Raw genomic sequence first — 26171 nt, 5'->3', positions numbered from 1 at the left:
GTTCTTATGCTCTTTGCCTGAATATCTCCTACTGGTAGATAGAGACATGATAGTTGTTAAGCTGAACCTTCAGTCTTTCCCAGAATCAATTTCATGGTGTAAATGGTATCCATGCTTCCCATACATTACATTATAGAAAATATTGTTGCTGGTCTAGTTCATGTAGAGATTATCACCCAGTCCAAAGCGGGAAAAGGTAGTTTAAGGGTGAAGGCTTAAAAAGAAAAAAAAAAAAAACATGATGATTTGGGCAAAACAGAAATAGCACAAATAATAATCACTCTGACAGCGAGAGTCATGATAGAAAGCACAGAGCAGTACAAGGTCAGAGATGAGAGAGGATGGCTCCCTCCCACACTTTGCAAGTGACCCAGCTGTGCATGCAGCTGTCAGGGTACCTAATAAGCAAAGATGCTACATAACTATTGCACCTACTCATGTTTGGAGAAACAGAGGAAATGTGGAGGGATGACACCTCATCAGAGAATATCTCTAGCATTTCCTCTCACCTAATAATGTTTAAACATCTCCAAATTATCTCCAGTTTGCTTTTCTTTTATCTTCCTGTTAGGTATCCAGTTTCCTTTTGCAAACTGCTAGTTTCCTTTCACATGATTTTTCACTGCTGTACAAATAATATGGAAGAAAAAAAAACTAAAACAAACTTTACTACTAAAAACACTGAGGAACTGCTTTCTCTAGAAAATTCAGTTGTGCCGTTTTATTGCTTAAATTCAAGTATCTGCTCAAATTTTATTTTGCTGGTTTCTACACTTAAGACTTTAACCTCATGATAATTCTTGTCATCATTTCATCCTAAAATAGATTATTTTGCAATTAATTCAAGATGTGAGTGTTTAATAATGGTTTTATTCTTTCAAGTTAAAATGAACTTTCATATCAAGAGCTCCAAACAGGGTCACCATCCTGTGCACAAAATAACTCCCAGCTGTACAGTTGCACATAAAAGTACTTGGTGTAAAGAAACAGTTCATTTCTTCTGCTTTCCATGGCACCTTAATAGCAGATCTCTCAGTACCTCCTCTTTGGACAGAGGTTGAAGCTTGAGTTTGCACTCAAGGAGAGGCAGATGCAGAATTAGTTCTCCAAATGTGGGTTTTAAATCCATTTTTCCCCGCATTGACCCCTTTAATTTAAAAGGTCACATTCAGATTGCTCTCTGACTTTTCTCTGCTTCATACCCTTCCCATCTTTTCCCATTTCACCTCACCCGTATTTATCTTTGTGTTGTTTCTGTATCAGAAACAGTGTGGCCAGCAGGAGTAGGGAAGTGATTGTAGCCCTGTATTCGGCGCTGGTGAGGCCGCACCTCGAATACCGTGTTCAGTCTTGGGCTCCTCACTACAAGAAGGACGTGGAGGTGCTCAAGCATGTCCAAAGGGCAACAAAGCTGGTGAGGGGTCTGGAGAACAAGTCTTACGAGGAGTGCCTGAGGGAACTGGGGTTGTTCAGCCTGGAGAAGAGGAGACTGAGGGGAGACCTCATCGCTCTTTACAACTACCTGAAGGGGGGTTGTGGCGACGTGGATGTTGGTCTCTTCTCACAAGTAACTAGAGATTGGACAGGAGGAAATGGCCTCAAGTTGTGCCAAGGGAGGTTTAGATTGGATATGAGGAAAAATGTCTTTACTGAGAGTGTAGTCAAGCATTTGAAGAGGCTGCTCAGGGAGATGGTGGAGTCACCATCACTGGAAGTGTTCAAAAAAACATGTAAATGTGGCATTTTGGGACATGGTTTAGTGGGCATGGTGGTGTTCAGTTGATGGTTGGACTTGATGACCTTAAAGGTCTTTTCCAACCTTGATGATTCCATGATTCTATAATAAAATATGTCCTTAAAATTTAGAAAGTGTACTAGATGCCACAGCCCTGCCATAGAAATTAGTAACTATCATCACATAACACACACATGCAAATATTCACATACTCCGTCTCAGTGGTTATGGTTCACGGTAGGAAGAGCTACAGAATTTACCAAACTAATAAATGTAGTTGCATGCTGCAAGCTAAAAGAATGCTACAATTGTTCTTTCTTATGCTATTATTTAAATAAGCAAACTTCATTACACCATTTCTTTAGAGAACAGTAAAGAAATACAGAAAGGGTAGGTTTTTTCTAATACACTTTTTGAGACTTTACTAAACTATCGAAATGGTAGTATATTTAAAGATATGTGTACGGGTATTGTTTATACCTAGGTGCTTTTCCTAAGTGTCTCATGCCTTCTTTACTGATAAAGCTTTTAATAAAATTTACAAGCTGAAGGTGGGGACAAAGGCCAATAGAATTCTATGTCATCTCTGCAGTCATAATATTTGCAAGCCGTGCAGCTCTCAAAGGCTGCTCCTGTGTGTTTGTGTTAAGGTACTCAGCCACAGTTTCTGTTCTTCAAACCTGACCTCTTCTATGCTCAAGTCTTCATTTTCTTTCCTTACTGTAGACTTGATTAGGTTTTTAGATATGGCGTTATGTTTTGTAAGCCACTCTATGAGCTAAGTACCCAAGCCTGCTTTCTCTCACTTGAGGTTGCGTGCCTTCTTTTACCCCAAGCAAACTTCTAATTCCACGCAAAGGCTCTATGAGAGAGACCCATTGGTATTGACAGTTTATCAGTGTCTATTCTGATGTCCCTCTTGCAAGTATCTTGATATTAGTTGCACAGTGTTTGCATAATGTGTACTTTAGAGTTTTAAAAATGGGCATTCAATATCAGTGCTTTCCAAAGAAGAGTAAAATAAATGAGGTTATACTGGTTACTGGAAACAGTGATATGCTGTTATAGGAGAACATGAGAAAAGCCTGATTTAGAGCCTGAACGATACGCAGTAGTGTCCCTCTCCCTCTGGTCCACACGTGTCTTCTTTTATATAAATGAATGCACATGGCTGTTTCATGACCAAAGCAGGGACAGCAATGAATAGGGCAAAAATGATAGTATTTTTATTATTAATGTTTTAAAGTTAATATTTGCTGAAAAATTATGTTCCAGGTAGGTGGTCAAACAGGTTCTCTATAGGACAGGGGAGAGAAAGAGAGATTAACATCTACCTCACATTCACAGATGTCTTACTCTGCAGATTCACTGACAAGTATGATGGTTAGCCCACTTGCATTTTCTTTGGATTTTTGACTTGGTGGGGAATAAAAATAGCTTCCTCCTCTGAAGTGAATTTTCTGACCTGCGACCCACTAGCTGGTTTAGGGTTTGTTCCCCATTTACTTGGCTCTTTGTATCGTTTTGGGTTGGTAGGGGAGGTTTCTGTGTTGGTTTCTTTCCTCCACAAAAGTACATACCAAATGAAAAAAGTCATGAAATAAAGTTTATTTCCTGGCCCACCGAGCTAGCAAGAGCGTTGTGCGTTGATCTAGAAATTCACAACTAAATAAAGGTAGTTCTAAGCTGATGCACTGGTAAGTATCTATTATAGGACAGCCTCATGTTAATGGCCCCAAAAGAAATCATCTTAACATGTCCTGTACTTTCAGCCCTCTGCAGGCAACCAAGCCAGGTTGCCAGGGGCTGGGGTGTCTGGTCTGGTTTCAAAGAAAGAAGGAAGATGAATTTTATCTAAAAAGAAATGCTAGAAGGGAGGTAAATTTTTAAGTTTATGTGGACCAGATGCAGTGAGGACACTAAGACAGGATCTTTTGTTCTTTTAGAGTACAAAAATGAGATTGATAATTCCATATTTTCTATTCTTGAAAAGATGTAAAATAAACCCCACAAAGTTGTTGAAGTATAGTCTAAATTTTCTTAGAGGAGAACGTAAAGTTTATTTGAATGTAGCATGCTATATATAAACATAATTGATTTTTAAAGTTAAAAATTTTTTTCTTTTTATAAATATGCTTATGTGAATTCATCTTTAGAAGCATTCAATAGGATTTATACTATACATTTTTTAAAATAGCATGTTGATTAATTCTGAAAACACAGTATTCTATCAGGAAAGTTAGACTACATGTTCAGAGAATTTTAATCTCTGTCCTGAATTTTCTGATACTGACAAAACAACAACATTACAATCACTAAAGTAGATACTGTCCAAATATTGTGCTTTGCAGCATAGAATATCTTACATACATTCTTCTTCTAAAATACACTTTCAGCACTTAAAATCATAAAAAGTGACATAATGCAAAACAAATCAAATCCTTCATTAGAAATTGGCACACAAAAAGAAAATATCATGCACATGGAATATTATGTACTGTTTTCAAGGGATTCTATTCCTGTTTATTCTTGATTCTTAGCATTCCCTTAATTTCAAATAAAACATAAACATGCTTATATAAATGGTATATAACGTTACACAGTGGACGTGGTTTTTTCTTACCATATTTCTACTGTACATGAGAGAAAGCTGGTAATCTTCAGCTGAGGTCAAAGATTGTCATATCAATATGATATAAAAATTTAATTTTTAAAGTTATATTCAAGGAATGTAATTACATGATTGTTTCAAAATCTAACACTTTGTGATTATCCCAAGAATAGTCAGACCAGTTTACCGCATACAGACAGATGGTTAGTGGGCAAAGACAAATCCATTAATAACCTGACATACTGTGATCAGCCTTAAAATATCACATTATCTATGCACTGTGAAAATGATTGCAAATTATATTAGCATTGTGTTTTGACAAAAGAGATTTCGTTCTGTTGGCACATACTTAATAACACAAAGGTACCTTAGCCCTACTATTTCTTAACTTGCACTATTCAGTTGAATATACTGCTAAAAATGGGTATTCTGTCACAGTACTAACAATGCTGGCAGTCGAATAGCAGCCATATTCTGTGCTTCTCTGATTTGATTTTTAAGTACATTTAATAATTCAATTTCTGAATATAGAAATGAAGCTATTTCTGCAGAGAATATTCTGTTGCCAATGATATTTATGGGCAAATATCTCCTTCTGTGCAGTTCTCTGTTGAAGGTATTTATCTCTTATTCATTTTTATTTACTTAAAATATAAAAGCTTCTTTTATAAACATTAGTATTACTGCCAATATAGAGAAGAAAAAAGTTTATGAAAACTTATACACCCATTTATCACTTTACTACTGCATTTTTATAAATAACAGATACACTTTTGTAACAAACCTGAACCATTTAAACATATTATTGATTTGTTTTTATGTATTAGGCATAATAAAATAATTCATTTAGGCAAAATTCTTTGATTTTTGTAATGCAGGAAGACACTTTTGTGCTCAAATAGCATAATGGCTCAGAGATAAGTATTGTCTATAATGGAGGGCTGCTAAGATGTGTATAATCTGTACTGCTTTCTGGAAATGTTTCTTGTCTTCATGAAACTCCACTCAAGTTTAGCTTCACAATATTTGTAGTCGTCAGGGCAACTTCACAACAACAACACATGTTCCAGCCCTTCCAATATTGACAGGAACTTCCTAAAAAAGGAAAAAAAAGGCAAAATGAAAAGGAGGAAACATTTTTAGTAGAATCCTATGGATAGGACTAGAAGATTAAAAGGAAAGCAATTTGTTTATTCAAACTAATCTACTGCTAAAAAAACCAGATTTAACTAGGGCTCTGAAAACAGAGTTTTGGCTTTTGGGGAAAAGGCTTTAGCAGCTGCTGAGAGTTACAGGAGTGTAGGCTGGTGTTGTTGCTTTTAACTTTTGTAAAAGACCTTCATATTCTATGTTCCAAAAAACCTGGACTGGGTAGCTACAAAAGGATCTTGATAGTTTTAAATATTTCCTCTTGGTCTCCCTGGCGCTGGCGATAAACATGAACATCTGCAAGTGCCTCCAGCAGAGGGCATTGCTGGCCAAGGCATGCCAGCCTAACAACGGCACATTCCAGCACTTCCAGCACGTGGATCACTTGCCGATGCACTGCCTCCACGTTTTAGTCTGAAAATTTTGATAGTTATTTCTCAAGAGAGGCAACTAATATTTTATACAAGCCAAACTTCGGTATTACTGCATCTTAATGATTTTTCCAAAACCAGCGATAATATTGCAACATAATCATTTTTGCTTTGCCCATTATTCAGACAGAATTCTTCCTATCTGCAGGAAGAATTCCTATTATTTATTAGGTAATTCTTCCTATTACCTCTGTCCACTCATTATTTTGAGCATCGTAGGACTCCACGGTATCCAGATACGTATGGCCATCATAGCCCCCAACAGCATATAATCTGTCCCCCAGAGGACAAATTCCAACAGCATCCCGAGGTACGCTCAAGGGGGCCACTGTTGTCCAAGCATCCGTTTTAGGATCATACCTAGGATGTTTCATGATCAAAATTAGAAAAATACATTGTAGAAACGCATTTCAAATTTAAATTACTGGTACTTGCTTCTGTTCTCCTGTATTATAGTTCAGCTTACATCATGAACTAGTATAGAGATTTATGAGTAATGTGATTAAATATTTAATTTAGCCACTAGAGGGGTCTTCAAGCTCATAAAAAATGCTCATTTTTTTGCTTTTTGATTACAGTCTCTCCATTTCAATTAGCTTAAACAGTCAATACATTTTGAACGTAAATGAGGCCTGAGGGAATGATAGCATGGCCAGTTGACTCAGCAATGTTAATATACTCTTTTTTTTCTTTCTCCATAGAGATTTTTGTTTTCTGTTTCTTGTCAGAACTAACGTTTTCAGGACAAAAAACCACAACACACTTGTCACTGCAAAATAAGTTAAACATACAGTCAATAAAAGTTTTTAACACAAGATGCGTGGCAGTATTTTACATCAGTGTTTATTTTATTTCCGATATGTACTCAGTCATATTTCCAATATAAATTCAAATGAATTCCAAGATAGTTCCAGCTTTACACCATCTAACTGAGAACAAAACTTAGCAATTGTTATCACAACAGGGAGTTGAATACTTGCTCAGTTTTCCTTTCTTGTCCCCAAGTGAGGCAGGAGTGTCAATGGATACCCATGGCCAGAGTTGTCCCCACTCGTTATGTTCCCTTCTCACCCAGGGCTCAATTGTTCTCCTGTCCTCCTACATTGTGCCACATGCCAGCGCAGTGGCAAAGCGACATTTGATACACAATACTTCTGTTACAGAAAAAAAATGTCCAGTATTTGCATTTTCTTATGAATTGTGCTCATCAGTGGAGAATAGAAAAATGGAATTAAATAAGGATCATATAAACAGTGTTTTCATTTTGAAAAGTAATTACTTTAAGAAATGGATATAAAGCCAAGATTCCACTACTCACACACTTACAGTTGTGTGCTACCAAAATCATTAGGCCAATATATTAATGTATCATTTAGTTTTAAAGTGTGAATTCAAGCTAAAGTAGTTTGCTTTGGTGCATGTTTCCTTTTTTTTTTTTGCTTTTTAAATCAGACCCTTACCATATGTTTTAGCCTGATTTCCTATAGCAACATAGTTTCTTACAGAAACAAGGCTCTTCCTATCAGTTTCCTCCATCAGAAAAAACCTATGTTGTGACTACTGCCTGTTTGAGTATGTGTTATTTGTTATATTTTTAACCTTTTGGTCAATATCAGACAAATTACTGGAGGAAGAGACAACTGAGAAATATTTAGTTCCTACAATATATGACACAAGTAGCCCAGACTTCGGATTTAGCACTTGAGAAATAGAAAGGCCACATGTTGAATTTGTCTTACATGTTAAGTTGTCTTTACCTGGCTCATGGGCAGCTCAAATAGAAGAGGGGAGGAATTTGCTTCTGAGGGTTAATTGTTATGTTATCACTAGAGCATTGGAAGTCAGTTATTCTGCTCAAAATATTATTTTAAAAAGCATAGTATGTTTTATAAACACAACATTCCAATTGTGAAAATATTTCCCTTGCTTCTATAAACTATTTTATATTTCCTCACTGGGATGCAAAAAAAAAAAAAAAAATCCTTACCTTTCTACACAGTCAGAAAGTCGAGAACAGTGGTTGGAAGCAGGTGCATCGTGACCTCCCACAGCATACAAAAACCCGTTGTACGTTGCAACACCAACGCCACCTCTTCTCTTCGACATTGAGGCACATATACTCCACTTGTTCGTGTGCGGATCGAAACATTCCATTGATTTTAAGCAGGAGCTTCCATCTCGTCCACCAACAGCATACAGTCTGGGATAATTACCCACAAGAAGGCAAACAATTTCAGTCTTAACTCTCACATTTTAATAGGAATTTTATTTGGTTAACTTCATTCAGACCACGTTAAAATTATCATTACGCCCGTTATTTGCTATCTGACAGCTATGCTCTGGAACTTTCTTTGCACAAAGGGTTTTGCATGCTGTGTGAAGGAATTTATATTCTTCATTTGCAGTGTAAATTTTCAAGCGGTCACATATGAAAGTTGAGCTTAAAAATGGATTTCAGCTTCTTTAAATGTGAGCTATAGATGGAATTTAATTGAAAGTTTGAAATATATGGGTAGTATTCCCTATGACAGGCTTATGGATTATTTGACAGTATCGCATTAAGCATTTTTCTTATATTGTTAATATGTAAAAGAACTTTAATAGCATCATTAGATATAAAAAAACTATGTCAAAATACATTAAATATATTTTTCTCAATGTTTGTATTTAAGAAAATCTGCTGGACAGCAGTTACTGTACAGGTATGTCATCTTGTCTGTTCAGCCTAAAGGCACTTAGCGAACAACTAGAGATTTAAACCTGCTGATGTTGGGACAACATGTAAGAATAAATGACAGAAATCCACATTAGGAAGCCTGGGGTGGGGTGGTGGGGTGGCTTTTTGTCAATTAATTTTACAGAGCCTGAATTTTTTTTGTATTTCAAGCTAACTTGAATGCTGCTAGACTGTGGTAGTATGCATACTGGATGTAACAGCAGGCGTGTTTAGATGTTAAGTGTGCCAGTTGTTCAAGTCCCTTTCAAATCCTGGCTATTACTTGCTGCAATGAAACTGAATTTACTTAGTGCAACTAATTAGATACCTAGGGAACACGTTGACTTGTCCAGAGTAAGTCACCTAAAACAGATCAGTTGATTTTTACTTGAGAAGCGCCTGTTTTTCTCCAGTGACTGGAAAAAAATTGTAGACCCTTCTAATGCATAATTTAACTAGAAAATTCTTGACCACCGTTACAAGAATATAACATTTCTAGCACTCTCTTCTGTTTGTGAATGGAAGACAGACTTGAGTTCAGTTGTGCAGTTTGACGGTTGAGCCATAGAAATCTTGAGGATTTGATTTGTTTTCTTTTCACATCATGCCATTAGATACAGTCTACTTGTTTACACAGCTTTCACAGAGAGAGGAAATCACTGTATATACAAACAGATTGGTTGGGATGTTTTGTTTTCCACAATGTGTTTAGAAACACGGTAGTGTTCCCCATTCTCTAAGGAAAAGAACAAATATGCTATTATTGACTGATGTTTTCCATAGAACGTTTATTGGTCAAAAAGTGTTGCTCCACAGAAACTTAAAGTCTTTTCTGGTGGGGTTGAATAGGAAAAAAAATATGGAGTGACTTAAGGAAACAGGAAAAATAGAAGCATTCTGCTTGGTTAGACTGCTGCAGTAGCACTGAATGATGGACATTTGATCTCAGCTTCCCCTGGTATGCCAAAAATTACATCACTAGACTCACAGACGTGATTTAAGCCAGACTGGAGACAGCTTGTATCAGGAGTGATTGAGAGCAGAGTCAGGATCAGGCTGGATTTCCTCTTTGACAAAGTGGTTTCCTGCATGTTGCTGTGGAAGGTACCAACAGGGGTTTCTGGTGAAGTTTATGCTGAAAACATTTCCTCTGAGATACAACAGGGACTTGAACAGGCAGTTCTGCCTCTCTCGGACTTTTGAGTTAATGATTAAAATTGTGTCATGTTTGAATGCAAAACCCTGACTTGTATGTGAAGAAGTCTTGCATTTGTAAATATCTGTTCGCTGACATCTTTTTTTCTGCTCTTTATCCTTCTCTTTCTCTGGAATTTCAGAAGTGAACAGGGAAACCAGTGATAGTTTCAGGATAAATGCAGTTGTCTGCCTGCAACTGTAATATCCGGGCCCCTACAAACTGTCATTGCTAAGAGATTTCCACAGATTTACATAAGAAGGAAGGCTGGCTCAAGCCATGGTCTCCAACATAACCTGGGGCGTTTTACAAGGCTTTTGTACTTATTTCCAGCACCAGACTATGTTGCTGAAGAAGGAAAACAGAGTTCTGTTAGGCATTAATTTATGAATTATTCTTCCTCATGCTGAAATACAACTACTTTCAAATAGGAACGTACAACAAGATGTAACACACTGTTCAATACAGCTTACCCACTAGATTCATACATGTGTCTGTTCCCGTGTAAAACTGCTTGAGTGCCTTTAGTGTCTTCGGAGGATGTTTAAACAAGTTTTGAAAATCTTGTTGGGAAAACCAATGTACAGTGAACGCATGACCTCAGTATATTTAAGCACTAGATGAAGGGCAGAATAAATCCGGGTGGGATGTTTATGCCATACCCAATTATTACACTTGGCTTTCTTTCGCTGAATACACCATACACCCTTAACGTTTTAAAAATTATTCTTGGCTGTGAACTTGTATGTTACAGTTGTAGATGCATGCAGGAGGTGTAAAATGACAGAAGAATGACTTGTCTTCTGTACAGGTTCTTTCAAATGATGTTTCCTTAGACACATTGATTTTAAAATGTAAACATAAACTTGGAATATTTTTTAAAAGTATCTGATCTTATATCCCTATAAGTTATATTATAGGTAAAATTCTGATATGCATGTAATAACATTTTCAAATTGCTATAACTTAAATGGGCTGAAATATGTTTAAAACATGACTGCAAGTGAGAACAATTTACCACACAACAGAGGAAAAGCTTTTCTTTCTTATTTTTGTGCATTACATTTTCTTTTTGTTTTCTTGAGGTGATTAATTACTGTAAGATTGAAAACAAAATTTAAGAAACTGTATTTCAAAGGAAGGAAGCACATGAAAAACCAAAGAGAGTTTTTCCTGTTGACATACTTGCTGTTTAGTGCTGCAACCCCTACAGTACTTCTAGGGGTTGACATGCTAGCAACGTAATTCCATTGCCGTGCTTGTGGGTCCCATCTTTCTACGGTATTAAGGTAACTCCATCCATCATGGCCACCAACAGCGTACATTGGTCCTTCAAGCATTGCTACTCCTTAAAAGATAGAATTAGGGACAAATTACAGTATCTAATAATTTCAGTGACCAATGGTGTATTAACTTCATACTTTAATTCCCTGTATGCAGATAAGCAATTTCAGCTGGTATTAAACTATCGAAAAGCTGCCTTGTCATTTGGCAGAATAAACAAAGATAAACAAAATACTTCATATAAATTGTTTTTCTGAATAAGCATTATCTTTTGCCAAAAGATTAGAGGAAAGCTGCTTTACTTCTGGCGTTCTCTTCTTGGACTTTCTTCTCTTCCACTTCTGTTGACCTTGTTCTGAATCAATTTTGAGCCTAAATGAGAAACAATGCTATTCGTTTAAAGAAAAGGAAGGATTGAGCCAGGCAATTAAAAATGTGCTGAAACCTACCACCTATTCCTTATTTTGAGCCAGCTGAACCTCTGTAGTCCTGCCAGCATAAAACCTGAGTGGGTGGGGAGCTGGTTGTCCTTACGAACTAAAGCACCATAACATTTTGATGCCTGTAAGGAGAACACACTTTTGGATAAGAGCTGGCTTGTATCTGTTGTCCTTGAGGCACATGAGAGTGAACTTGGCTGTCTCTGCAAAGCTCTGTATTATGGACATATCCTGTGTCACTCTCCTCCTCCAGAGAGAACGGCTTTGGTGCCTCCCCTTTGGGGAGCTGCTCCTGCCACCGCTGTTTGCTTCCTTTGTTGGGTAAGGCAAAATGTTTCAATCTGACTGCTTAAAAGTTTTCTAAATCTGTCTTTTCAGGCCTAAATATACATGGCCTGATTTTTATAAAAGTGCTAACTCTCCACGAAATCACACTGAAGCTAATAGGAGCTACAAGTGTCAGGCAGCCTTGCAAACCAGGCTGATGCACAGATAGAAGCGCAAATTTACCGCTGTAAATTGGCTTACTTGGGTAGAATTATGCCCCTGCAGTTGGTATGTCAGGAGGATGGAGTCAGTCTCTTTTCAGTAGTGCCCAGTGACAGGATGAGGGTCAGTGGGCACAAACTGCAGCACAGGAAGTTCCACCACAACATGAGGAAAAATTTCTTTACTGTGCGGGTGACGGAGCACTGGAACAGGCTGCCCAGAGAGGTTGTGGAGTCTCCTTCTCTGGAGACCTTCCAAACCCGACTGGATGCGTTCCTGTGCAGCCTGCCCTGGGTGATCCTGCCTGGGCAGGGGGGTTGGACCAGCTGATCTTCAGAGGTCCCTTCCAACCCCTATCATTCTGTGATTCTGTGGTAATTATAAAGACTTCAATAAGAATTATTTAATCTATTTTTATTTCTTTCCCTTTGCTACCTACTAGCATTTGTTTTTATAAATTTGACAGACTAGCTGGTAAGAACCCTACGCTATACTTTCTCCACCAAGCAGTGCAGAAGGTGATATAGGCAACAAAGTTTTACAGAATAATTCTGGATCAATCTTTTTCTATTATTCATTAAACAAAAATATTCTATGTCATTTGAACTTACCAATTATTTCAATCAATACCTGTTTCTGTAAACTTAAGAGAAGATAGCTTTTTCATAAGAACTGTGATATACAAATCATCATGTTCTTTCCCTTACAGTCTCCTCAACTGTAAACTTATCCTTATTTTTTTATAGTTCCAGAAATAAAGTCTAGATTTCATATTCATATTATTCATTCACTGTGAATAATATTAAGGATTATTGCACAGTAAAGACCCATAGGTACTAAGCCATGGCAGAGCTCTGTAAAACTTCTTGTAAATACAACGTTAAAATTAGCAAAGTTGTACTTATTTCCTTACTGCAATGTTTTCTTCAGTATGGGTAATTCTCTGATCTGATTTTCAGAGGCATTTGGTACCTGTGGGCTTAACTTAAGTCATAATTTAAAAAAAAAACTGAAAATCAGATTATTATTGTATTGCAAACATATCTCTTGACCACTAACTTGGACAAAGAGTTGATTATTTTCACTGTTGCTTATATTTTGGAATTTTCTAAAAGCAAAATTGACTCTGGAACACCAGTGCAAGTTAGGTGAATACTAATAAATATCACTGTTATAAAATTATGGCAATAGGCAACTCTGCCTTTGAAAAATATCTTCTACAAATATTGCCGCATGTTATTAAATGCTTTAAAAAGTTATGTCAACAGTGTTTGTGTCAAAATTCATTTCTATGATGTGACGCAAGGTATTTACAAAGAAAGAACACATCTTACCTAGGCCATGTCTGTGTGTTGACATAGGAGGCATTATAGTCCAGGCTTTGGTGATAGGGTTGAAACATTCAACAATGTTAGAAGTTTTCAGACCATCTCTTCCTCCCACAATATAGAGCTTGTTGTCAATTACTGCAACTCCAAACTGTAATCGTCTACCATTCATGGTACCAATTTGTATCCAACTGTTAGTCCTAAGGTCATATTTTTCAATTGTTGTGGTACCTGTAAAAATATAAGTATAATGAGATAGCCATGAACTGATCAGTACCCAGCAGTCAGTAGCCAGTACAACCCAAAATATTATTAAATTGGAAAGTATTGAAATTCTGTGTGTGGACTTTTACTGTGGCTCCCTGAGAACTTCAGTTACAAAATATGAACCTAGTGAGAAAGCTTCATTAATTGCATGCATATATGATTGCCAAATTTATGACTGGGGGCAAGAAGATGCAGAATGAAATGCCAGAAAGTTTTTAATACCAAAAATTTTGGAGATAAGTTAAATCTGTTACTCATTTAAATATCACAAGGGCAGGTTTTTTGTGGTTTGTTTTTTGTCTTTTTTTAATCCCTTATGAATATGGTGCCTCACAACTATGTATTCTTTAACCATGTTTGCGCTTAAACCATTAGTGATATCAAAAACTGAAAACATATCCATATGTCTGCCTGTCTTGGCAGGACTTGGGCATGCATCTTCATGAATAGTTTGGATATTTTCCTTTTTATGATGGAGACAGGCAGAAGGCGGAGTTGTGTGTGAGCACGCGCTTGCTTCCCACAGGTAGATTCCCTGAAGTTCACCTTTGCAGCTGCCTTGCAATAACTGCTTGTCTGATGTAATATATAAGCTGTATTTTCAATTTTTTCAGGTCACTGAACAGCTAGTAATATTTTTACTGCAACTATTCATAAGGCCTTAGCTCTCTGCCATTCAAAACTGACACTTTTGTATGCGCTGGCTCTTGTCAGTCACTCATCAGCCATAATTGTTCCTTTGAGAGCTGATTTAGCACAGTGGGGAGACGGCTGAGTGACAACTAAGGTAGAGGAGGCAGTTGGCAGGTGCACATACAGTGCACCCTGGAGCTCAGCTTCAGCTCGATTGAAGGCAACCAGAGGAAAACACCAAAGCTGATTTCCTGCCTGTTCCTTGACTGGGATTTGAGACTAGAGAAGTAATATTTTGAGAATTACAATAGGCAGTTAGTGGCTAAGGAATGATTTACAACAGCAAAACACCATGCAATAAAGCAGAGAAGAAAGGCAGTGTTTGCTTTAGAGATCTGCTAGAGATCATCTGCTATACTCAATAAATTCAGTGAAATAAGAGCTTCTCTCACGATATCTTTTTTCCTCCTCAACATGCTCTTCCAGATGCATAGACTGGGAAAGAAACTACCAGATCCATCTGCAATAAAAGACAGAATTTTTTCTTTTTCCCCTTTTCCTGTCTTCTTTTATTCTGAGCAACTGGATTTCTTTGACTGTTCTTTCCATTTTATTAGTCTGTTTGCTCTTCTTTGCTTTGATTCCTTCTCACTTACTCTATGCTAATATGTAAGTGCCCCAAATTTCTCAGATTAAAAAGAAGCATCTCAAATATTAAATAAAAAACAGGAAAAGTACATTAAGGTATACAGTGCGTAGGCTATAATTTTTACAGAGGCTTGAAGGTAGGTTTTGAAAGTTAATGTGGTTTAGGCACATTCACATTTTTCAAAATAACAGCCCCAAAGTAGCTCTTTGATCTTCTTTTGGTCATTTGAAGTCGGGATTTGACTTCATATACCACCTGAGATAAGCACAAATCCAAAGCTGCCATTCCCTGAGAGTTTTCTTTATCATGGAAAGCGTATTATTCCCAGAAGTGGTAGTTACTCCCTTCTCAGAGCTGTTCTTCCAGCGCATCGTACTGTCTTAGGTGCTGTTTCCTTTATCTTACAATCTAGCACAGGCTCAAAGTATGAGTCAGAGCTGTAGAGGACAGCAGGGAGGAGAGGAAGTGCTGTTCTTCTTAACCATCAAAAGGCAAAAGTTCAAACAATTGGCTTTATTCCAAGGTAATAAGTAAAAGAGGCACCAACAGGAAGTGCAGATGTTGACCAAAATAGCCCTTTCTGTGCATAACCTTTACTGAGAAAAACCTATTAGAAAAAGTTATTCTTTTTTTGGTAGAAGTTAGTTTAAAGATAACCTTGAATTCTGGCTTGTTTTATATAATTCATAAATAATCAGTATCACTAATGAAAGTACAATAATTGCTACTGTTTAACTTCATTTTGTGAAATTGTCCTAGGAATGAGTGTTTTCACGTTGTGATGGTGATGGACGTGTATTTTGCACTTGATTTGATTGTATAGAGATAGTAAGGTAGTGCTGAAAGATCTCTCATATAGGAAAAATCAGCCATCAGCAACTTTTTGCAAACCATGAAATGGATTACCTTCTTTGTGATTCTATTAAAAGTGAACTCACAGAGACAGAAGTAATACTGTTCAGCAAGTCCCTAGACTTTAAACTAATTATAGGTCTTTGGCTCCAAGCTGTGGGTTTGAAGTTAAGGTTCCTGTAGAAAATTATTTCATATACTGCCCACTAAATAGAACCGTGTAAAGTGTAAAGCTGTAAGCTGAGTGCAGTTGTGAAAATCAAATAATAAAAACTGGAATACGTTTATAGCATTTAAATTTCAACTACAAGCATGAAAAAAAATATGTATGAAGTTCTGAAAAAAAGCTGCACATACTGTTGCAATCATGAAAAAGTGCAAATTTTTCCATCTGAAATTTTATAATAAGGATTGATAAGATTTAGCTAAAAGTTCTCAACAGTTCAGTAATGCTTTTTGGTTTTATTTTCCTCCTCTTTAAAAAATTTCCCAGCCTTCTAGCTTCTGTCAAAAAATGGAGCACAGGGTTCTAAAACAACATTAAATGACTCTTGAAATATTTTGATTATTAATTGTTTCTTCTCATTTGTAAAGTCAAACTATATGCGCAAATTCTTACAAAACTTAATTTTAAAATCATCATCTGAATCAAATTTCTTTAGTCTGCATTTCCGTGCAAGTCTGCACTGCATATCATTGACAAACATACAATTCTTGCAAGAAGAAAAAACGTTTAACACGTAGCATTGTGTTGTGATCTTTTTTTCTTATTCATCCCTAAATTGCTGGTTTCCTAACAGATATCTTTAAATAATTGTCATAATTCTCTGACTGTCTGTAATACAATTAATTAATACAATCAAATTAATTTCTGAACCTACCTTTAGTGGCATCCATACCTCCCACAGCATACAGTGCACCCACTGTAGATTTTCTAGGCTTTGTTCGAGGACTCTGCATCATGGACCGTCTTTCTGGTAGAAGATGGTACTTCATAGCCTCCATAAGAAGTTTCTGACACTCTAGGTCGTCTGCAAACATTGGACTATTTTCTAGATCAGCTAGCAACTAAGAAATGAGAAGTGAGGATCTTATGTGTATCTAAATCATTAAATTTGTATGTACTTTAGTAATTAAAGTATTTGTAGCTACAAACACTCATTTTCAGTTTAACTCTCATTTGAGCTTTGCTGGAAACTCTGCTTTAATGCAAGCAAGGCAATATAAAGCTAGGAAAAAATGCTTTAAGTATGATGTCTTTGCTTTATTTTTTCTAAAAACTTTCTTTTAACCTTTAGAAAAGGTTAAAATTACAAATGTAGTACTGCATCCTCTGAATGCAAAACTCCTCTTGATGTGAGTATAAGCAAATGTAACATATAGTACTGGACATCACTGTGAATATTAGAATATATTAAATGAGGCATATATTTAAACACATATAGCATTTTGATACTTAATCCCAAATTGAATATTTGCAGCTTCAGCCATGGAGACCAATAAAGTAGCTGAAGTGTCCTGACAGTCTTGATATTCCTATAACCTTTTCTGATGAAATACATAAATTCTTCTATGACACAGATATAACAGTGTCAGCTTACTAGAAAAGAGTATGGCCATCTCTGGAGCTTATTCAATGAAGTGTCTCTTTCAGTCTTAAAGGACAAGTAATGTCAATGTTCAGAATAGTCAGCAGCAACCAAGACCCTTTTGGTCTTGTCTACTTTTTATGGCAATAAAGAAATAAGTATTGTGCTTTATCTGTCCTGCAGTTTGGTAAATCTAAATAAATATGTTTGCATGGGATCTAAGTTGCTGTGTTATTAGAGGAAAGCTACTACCATTGTTACCCAGCAAAGAAACACTCTACTTTTGTAATACTGTTAGACTGACATTTTTACAGAGGTAGTTCTGAGCCCAGTAATTATACTGGCATTGTGGGATTTTTTTTATCTGTCTTTACAGATAATAAACATACCTAGTATACAATTTAAAAACAAAACAAAACAAAAAAAAAAAAAAAGAAAAAAAAGGGGGGAAAAAAAACCCACACAGAAAAAAACCCACACAAAACCAGAAATTTTCCATAGAATTATTTGCTCTGTCTAAATGATGCTTGAGGCAAGCATTTCAGCTGGTAGTTAAGTTCCCTGCTAGTCCTTCGCTTTCATACCTGGGGTGGAAGTAGAGGCAGTCTAATATAAGAAAGAAGCATTCCTAGATCTCGCTGCCGGTTTTGCAAATCATGCCTCACCCACATCATTAACGCCTGGAATATGGCTTCTTCGTCTGGAACATTGATGTCATCACTAGACAAGAGCTTTGCGATTTCATTAGCAGGGAGTAAAAGAAATTCCTGGTTTTTTATTACTTCTGTGAAGTGTTCCTAAAAAGAAAAAAGATTTCAATGCACTGACTATTTTCACACCTTGAAATAACGTTTTCTTAGATAATGTAGGCTTTGCATATATTTCATTCCTGTTCTACAATGTAGGGAAATTGAATTTATATTCTCAAGATCACTGAATCTCTTCTACCATTTAAGAGAGATTTTGGTTGCTCTTTGCTGCCTTGCTCTTGGAGGACTGAAGAGTAATCATCATCTTCACACTACCATGCTTACAGATGTGTTTGTCAGGCTTCTTGTCAGTATGTCCTGTCTTAGGGATTTGCCACTAGCAGTTTTGTCCACCAATGGGACCTTAACACTGCAGCTTAATAGAAAAACAATTTGAAGATATAATGTGTATCTTAGGAATGCCAAGTGTGCATTCAAATAAACTGTGTAATTTCTGTTACAATCAGATTCAAAAGGTTTAGGCAAATTACATTGAAACCTTCCAATCCCTTTGCAATGAGCTGTGCAATGTGTTGACTATATGTCTCTGCTCTTAGTAGCAGAAAATACAGCAAGGGAAATTAAACTCACTATTCTAACAGTACTTTTTGGGCAATAGAAAATTGGACAAGTCCTAGTAAAGGGGTCTTAGTATTTAAGTTATTGTATGCTAAAACTCACCAGCTCCAGAAACGGCCACAAATTTTAAATCCCTAGAGTCATTCAAAGAATTATTTTTCATAAAAATAATATATTGTACAGCCGAGTTACAACAATATTAGAATTGATATTAAAATATATTAAGTATTCTTGCTTGTGCTAATTCCAAAGGAAAAATAATTTTTTATTAACATAAATGGGTTTTTATGTTACTTGCAAAGAAATGTATGTAGGAATTGGATCAAGAACTGGCGAAGCAACAGAGCTCAAAGGGTTGTGGTCAGCAGCAGAGAGTCCAGTTGGAGGCCTGTAGCTAGTGGTGTTCCCCAGGGATCAGTACTGGGTCCGGTTTTGTTCAACATCTTCATTAATGACCTAGATGAAGGGTTGGAATGTCCCAGCAAGTTTGATGATGATACAAAACTGGGAGGAGTGGCTGATACACCAGGAGGCTGTGCTGCCATTCAGCGGGAGCTGGACAGACTGGAGAGTTGGGCGGAGGGGAACCTCCTGAAATTTAACAAGGACGAGAGCAGAGTTCTGCACCTGGGGAGGAGCAACCCCATGCACCAGTACAGATTAGGGGTTGACCTGCTGGAAAGCAGCTCCATGGAGAAGGACCTTGAAGTCCTGGTACACAGTGTTATCCATGGGACAGCAATGTGCCCTGGTGGACAAGAGGGCCAGTGGTATCTGGGGTGCATTAAGAAGAGTGTGACTAGCAGGTCAAGAGAGGTTATCCTCCCCCTCTACTCTGCACTGGTGAGGCCTCATCTGGAGTATTGCGTCCAGTTCTGGGCTCCCCAGTTCAAGAGAGAGAGGGAACTTCTGGAGAGAGTCCAACAGAGGGCTACGAGGATGATTAAGGGACAGGAACATCTCTTGTATGAGGAAAGGCTGAGAGACCTGGTGCTGTTTTGTCTGGAGAAGAGAAGGCTGAGAAAGGGACCTTATAAATGCCTATAAATGTCTGAAGGGTGGCTGTCAGGAGGATGGAGTCAGTCTCTTTTCAGTAGTGCCCAGTGACAGGATGAGGGTCAGTGGGCACAAACTGCAGCACAGGAAGTTCCACCACAACATGAGGAAAAATTTCTTTACTGTGCGGGTGACGGAGCACTGGAACAGGCTGCCCAGAGAGGTTGTGGAGTCTCCTTCTCTGGAGACCTTCCAAACCCGACTGGACGCGTTCCTGTGCAGCCTGCCCTGGGTGATCCTGCCTGGGCAGGGGGGTTAGACCAGCTGATCTTCAGAGGTCCCTTCCAACCCCCACCATTCTGTGATTCTGTCAACTCATGTCTGTATTTGAAATTTTAATTTCCATTTATGTACCTGGAAGTAATATATCTTATTTGGGAACCGGGTTGAAGTAGGGCAGATGAAAAAAATTTAGTAACTGATATTTGTATTATTTGTTTTCAGTAGTTTCTTAACTTTCTGAAACTCTTTTCAGGAGTACCGTGGATGTAAATGTGGAAGTATCAGTGATTAAAGGAGATGTTAACTTTGCTCTGTTATGCATATCCTGCTTTAATATTTTGTGACATTCAGAAAATAGGAACAGGAAGGCTAGTCCACATTTCGTTACAAATATAGCACAAGATGTTTATCAGAACAAGCTCTATCTGCACGAAACGGTACCAGGCAGGAAACTGTTAATACTTTGCATCAATGGCTAAAGTAATTGAAAGGGAAGGTCCCCATTGTGTCTGTTTCTGTTGAATGGATGTGGTGTTTATAGCTGATTATTTTCTGAAAATGTTTAAATGCTACTAGTTCATTTGACTCGTCTCGTCTCTGTATTTACAGTACAGCTTTATAGTTCCCCTAAGGTATATGTTTGCAAGTGGTAGAGGCTGGCATGAAGCAAAACAGCACGTTTTATTTATCCTCTTCCACACACTTCTATGTGTGTGCATTGTTATGATCTCTTATCCTCCAAAGTTTTTTTAAAATCAGTTCAAGGGTTTAAAAGAAAATTTTCTATAAGGTTATTTCAAAAAGGTGTAGATCTCCTCTTCTGTCTCTAAATCGTTAGCAGCTGCAAACTTGGCAGGTGGTTTTATGGCATGCGAGGTCCTCTTTCATGGCAGCATTCTCAACCTGTATTGCACACAAGATACAGGAGGTGCTTCTAGAGGTGGAAATGCTCCCATTTGTTTTGAGAAAGACATAGTGTAAAGCTTATATGCGCAGTACTGCTGAGTCTCATAGATTCACCATCATCCTTCACATTAGACACTGTTCTTAAAGACCCAACTGTCATTTCTGTGACACAGTTTTAAAAAATAGGAAAAGTCTTACTCCTAAGGAAGACTGGAGGATTCAAATGGTCAAAAAATCTAACCAAAAAAGGCTATCTTATTGTCTGACATCATAAAATCATGTGTCTAACCATAACCAATTTTGTAGAAATCTGGACCATGAATTTAAATGCTTTCAGGTGATGCCTGCATGCTAGGGCTGATGGGAGAAGAGGCAACAGTGGAGGGGGGAAGTTCCTGATTTTGTCTGAGTATAAAATGATGTGGAGCAGCAAGGACAACACTATTGTACAGAGGCTGAGTGAACCTCTACCTTAAATGCCCTTTTTCAAACTTTAAAATATAAACGGAATCTAGATTGCTGCTAAAAAACCATTCATTAGTATGACAGGAAGGAGCACAACCAGTGCCCTCAATCTGCACATGCCACTCGCATTTATTTTAGCATGTGGAAGTGTGCAATCTCTTGCTGGAATGCTCTCAACGTTATGAAGCCTCTAAACCGGTTTGACATACTACACTAATATTTCAAGCATAAAGCTGCCATGTGTCTCCCTACAAGTAGTTCTTTTTATATCTATTTAGCTGTAACAGTTGCTATTCTTTCTGTGTTTAAAGTTGCTGTAGCACATCTTGTTGCCCTGAATATTTATCCCTTGATTTGGTTTCACAGCAAGCTCTCTTCTCTGTTTCCCATGATCTGAATATTCATTTCTTGCTTTGAACCAGAGGAGGATTATGCTCTAGTCAGGGATGTGCTTCTTTTTAGCATTCCAAATCTTTCCCGTACATTCTTTATTTTGGCTCTTTTTATGTGTGTCTCACCTTCGGATCAACTTTAGAATTTTCATTGTGTGGAATCAAAAATGTAAGAATGGTCCATTGCTGTTTGCCTCTTGACATTAGCCGTGTTAAGGCCCTATTATATTTTTTGGAAAAAATGCATAGAAATCATACTGCAAATTTAAGTTCAATAAATATGTCCTTCTACAAGGCAGAATTCTGAAACGGGAAACAGAACTGAATATTTGTTTTTCTAAGCGTACTTTTCTCTCCTTCCAGTACTCTGTAATAGTCACAGTTCTTAAATTCCCCTTTGGAGACTGAGCTGGGCAGAGATGTCCCTGCATCAGAGACTTTACATGGAGCCACTGCCTCAGTCTTGGAAAGAGCAGCAGCCCTGAGCCCCATGCAGCTGGCTCTGCTTCGCCAAAACCCCTATGTTGTCCAGGAGAGTATTCACACTTGCTGTTAACATTATAATTGCAAAGCAGTTGGGTTGTTCATCTTACCATAGTGTATGTGTGTGCCACCTTCAGGAGCTCTGTGCAGCCCTGAGCATCTCCGAAAGAGCGAATGCCCAGGCAGTTGGAAGGATGGAGCTGCTTCATGAGGAAGTTGCAGCATACCTCAATAACCTGGGATAGCTGGAGAAGACAAGCTGCAGCTAGCAAACTTTCTATAGTGTCTTCCTTTAACTCCAGAATACCTGTGCAGTTTGCATATAGGGAGAGAAAAAAAGTTTTCAGTGATTTTCTTTGTATTTTTATTACTTGGAAGCTTCCCACTCCCCAAATTTTCTACTCCTCTGAAAAAGTTTTGAAAAGATGTGTCCTGTGATTCACAAATTTTTTTTCCTCTCTTGATGAAGGATTCTTTAAACATATGTTTGAACAGATTTATAGAATTTGGTGAATTTTGAAGACAATGATTGGAACACTTTTATTGGAGCTTTAACAGTATTAGACCTGATTTTGCCTGAAAAAAGTAAAATAAAAAGAAAGGTGTGATTAGAGAAAAGCTTTTCCTAAAATTCATATATTCATTTATAAAAAGATATATCATAAATTATATTACACATAAGAACTTCAGTATCAAAAGCTAGGAAATGCCAGTGGTGGAATCAGGAAACCTGATTTCTTCCAGCATCTACTTATGCATTTAAATTTTTAATGAAATTATTACATGATGTGAGAATTTTGTTATGTTCATAGATAGACTAAAAGGTGTTATTTTAATAAGATCTTCCATTCTTATTGCTCAGTGGATGGATTCGTTCCCTAGTTGATACACAGCACTTAAATCCTATTCTGAAAAAAGAACTGGGGGTGGGGGGGGTAAGACTGCATTTTCCATTTACGATTACAACATCCAATTGCCTCAGAAACATTAATTTCTTCCCAGCTGCTTCTGTGAAAGGTTGATACATGCCATCTCCATGTAACACATGGAGAAGGGTGGTATTGAGAGATTACAGTCAAAACTATCATCAGAGTAAAACTGTAAGAAGTATCTTGTCCAAAGTCCACTTCTGATTTGTTTCAGTAGAATATATAAACAATTCTGAAAGTTATAGCTCTCATCTCCGAAAGTCACATTTATATTTCATTATCTAGGAAAAAAGTAGCAGTCATTTTAGAGTTTTAGGCTTGGTTATTATCACATGAAAACCTATGACACAAGCAGCAGGAAAATTCAGTTTTCCATAGCAGTCTTCAGCATTCTTCATTTAGCACAATCCCATCTCTTCCTGCTGTCACTTGCCTTGTAGCTTAAATAATACCTTCCAACTTCTGCAAGAAATGAGGAAGGACTGGCAGGCTGCAGAACAGGGCAATGTTTGAGTTTGCTTTTTATACAACTCAGAATAATTACTGAATGTATACAGCAAAATTGGTACATGCTTTTGTAAATAAAGATTGAAATATAATGCCTCAAAACGAAGACAAAATCCTGATTTGACGAGCAAGCTTACAATATTTCACAGTCTGGTGTTTGCTTTTATAGTCTTATATATGTTCTTTCATTTGGTTTTGCATTAAGTAAGCTGAAAGAGATGAAATTTAATCAAGTGGGATGATTTTGAGATGCACGTGGATAGTAAGCAGCCCACGACCCAGCTACTTTGCACTTGTACTAATCTATTTCCCTGGGTAATGGATGCTAATTCAGTGCCACAATATCACTGCGTTATACATGTTATGCAGCATTCCCTCTGGCCCTCTGTATTTATCCCCTTGTTTGTACACACAAATGGGTTCTAGTTTATGTATAGAAACTTATGTTTCTGATCAGGGTTGCAGATTGCTTAATCTTCTTGAGCTTTCTCTATGCAATAGTCTAGATTTATGAAGTGCCTGACCGAGCACGTGAAGAAGTCTCCTATTTTTAGCATTTATGTTAATATCAATATGTTGAATATAATGAGGTCTTTGTTTTACTTTGATTTTTTTTAATTAATCTAAGCTCTTTTGAAGTACTATAAAAATATCGACAAATACCTGTGATATATCTCCCAACCTCCCTGTCTCAATATCAAAACTGTGTTATTTCATGGAAATTGATATTGATAATAGCTGAGGGATGGATCAGTTTATGAGCAAATAAACTCAGAAAGTTGTTATTCTGGTCAGTTAAGTGTTGTTACTCCCTGGGGCAGTAATTTTCTCCTTTTGAGATTTTGGCATCTTTTTGTCAAAGTACTTCCGGACTTGGTAGGGGAAAAAGGGGTTTCCCTTTTACCTTTCTGTCTGGAGAAGCTGCCATCTGCATCAAGAGGCTTGCCAAATACCATAATGTGCAGACTTCCAGAATCTGCATAGGTTTGAATGATCTGGATGTTTCTAAATGTAATATATGCTACCAGAACAGTCACATTCTACAGCATTTTTCCCTGTTTGTTATAGAGCAGATGAAAGGGATTTCACAGTTCTCTGACTTGGTCTTTTTGGCTATTTGGTTTAACCGTTTTGGATTCAGCAATACAGGGGTAAATGTTGAAAATCGGAGAAAATAAGTTAGGGGAAAAAAAATACAGCATTCTGGTATTATAATAAAATATTTCATTAAGATAAAATCTCTATAATTTTTCAACAGAACATAAGTAAACCTTTTTCAGAATGTGGTGGCACTTTCTTGGGGTTAAAGTTGCTCTACTCATGGGTGCGATCATATTCCTGTTTTCCTCTGATTATTCCTACTCAAGAGTGAGCCCAATAACTGCCGCCCCACGCAGACCATTTCTATAGCTACCAATGAGAGGAAGGTTTATAGTACACTCTTCTGTGTCACTACATGAAGTGGGCAACAGGCAAAACATGTTTTTCTCATTAAAATTCCTAAAATAATTTGTATCTAGTTAAAGACAGGTGTCCAATATGAATTTATATGTTAACTTTTCTGCATATCTTCTAGAATAAGTTATGTAAACCAGTAATATTTACTCATCCTTTCTAGAGAAATATTTATACCACGTGTGCATGATTCATGCATGTATTTATGTACTACCATGAAATGGAAGAAGCAACAATTACATATGCATTGAATAGACTTTACCTTCCTTTACAATAATGGTGTTGGCAATGGAGGAAGAATTACCTGTGTAGGCATAGTGCACCAAAGCTTTCAGCGCATCAGGGTCTACTCCCTCCATCTTGATCTCCTCTTGTTTTGCTTCAAGTACATCATTAGTAAACATTGCAGCAAAATAATCGGACACTGCACTGAGAATCAACCTTGAAATAAAAGCATTTTAGGAGGACTGCAAATTACTTCATAATCTCAATACCGAGCATGAAATTCAGTATTATTATATAATAAATTGTCTGTGCAACAGAAACATTATCTTCAGCATAGGATTCAAATCTTATAGCAGTGAGCAATGAAGTTAAAAGGGTAATTAGGAATCTGATTTGCTCCCATGGTGCTTGTTTGGTCAGATTTTCTTCACTATAGTTTGACAGCAGCAAGAAGGGAAGATGGACGTTATCAGTAGTTCATACTTGAATTTCATTCTATTTGAAAGAATGAATATGAAATGTTGATCACATAATTTTATTCCATTGTTAGCTGATGTCCTAATTATAGTAACCATTCATTCATAACTAAACAGGGTAGGCACAGATTGGCCTAGCATTTGGAAATTTCAGGCTTTAAAGCCATGTAAACAATATTGGGAAATGTACCTGTGAGCTGGAATCTTTTGGTCACCAACTATGAGAAGGACATCACACAGCTGCTTCTGCTGCAGATAATTTTCCATTTTGCGGAAAGTTTGCTCTGCATGGTTTGTAGACTGGAAATACTCATCTGACCCATTGGTGTTCATTCCAAGCAGTGAGCTGCTGGGCGTTG

The 26171-nt window shown here is 37.2% G+C and overlaps 1 protein-coding gene across 1 annotated transcript; it reads right to left on the bottom strand.

Moving 5' to 3' along the window:
- Window positions 1-5333: 5333 nt before the first annotated feature.
- Window positions 5334-26169, bottom strand: LOC104627053 (kelch-like protein 4; the record flags this gene model as incomplete). The annotated part of the gene is made up of 10 exons (XM_010295150.1): window positions 5334-5441; window positions 6115-6286; window positions 7914-8126; window positions 11023-11185; window positions 13385-13609; window positions 16661-16847; window positions 17953-18165; window positions 22331-22527; window positions 25416-25552; window positions 26003-26169. Coding segments are annotated over 10 exons (1734 nt in total), but the record flags the coding sequence as incomplete, so codon positions are not given.
- Between the last annotated feature and the right edge of the window lie 2 nt (window positions 26170-26171).

The sequence above is a fragment of the Phaethon lepturus genome, unplaced genomic scaffold, assembly GCF_000687285.1.
Source record: "Phaethon lepturus isolate BGI_N335 unplaced genomic scaffold, ASM68728v1 scaffold3959, whole genome shotgun sequence".
Taxonomy (NCBI): Eukaryota; Metazoa; Chordata; class Aves; order Phaethontiformes; family Phaethontidae; genus Phaethon; species Phaethon lepturus.
This window is presented reverse-complemented; position numbering and strand designations above follow the sequence as displayed.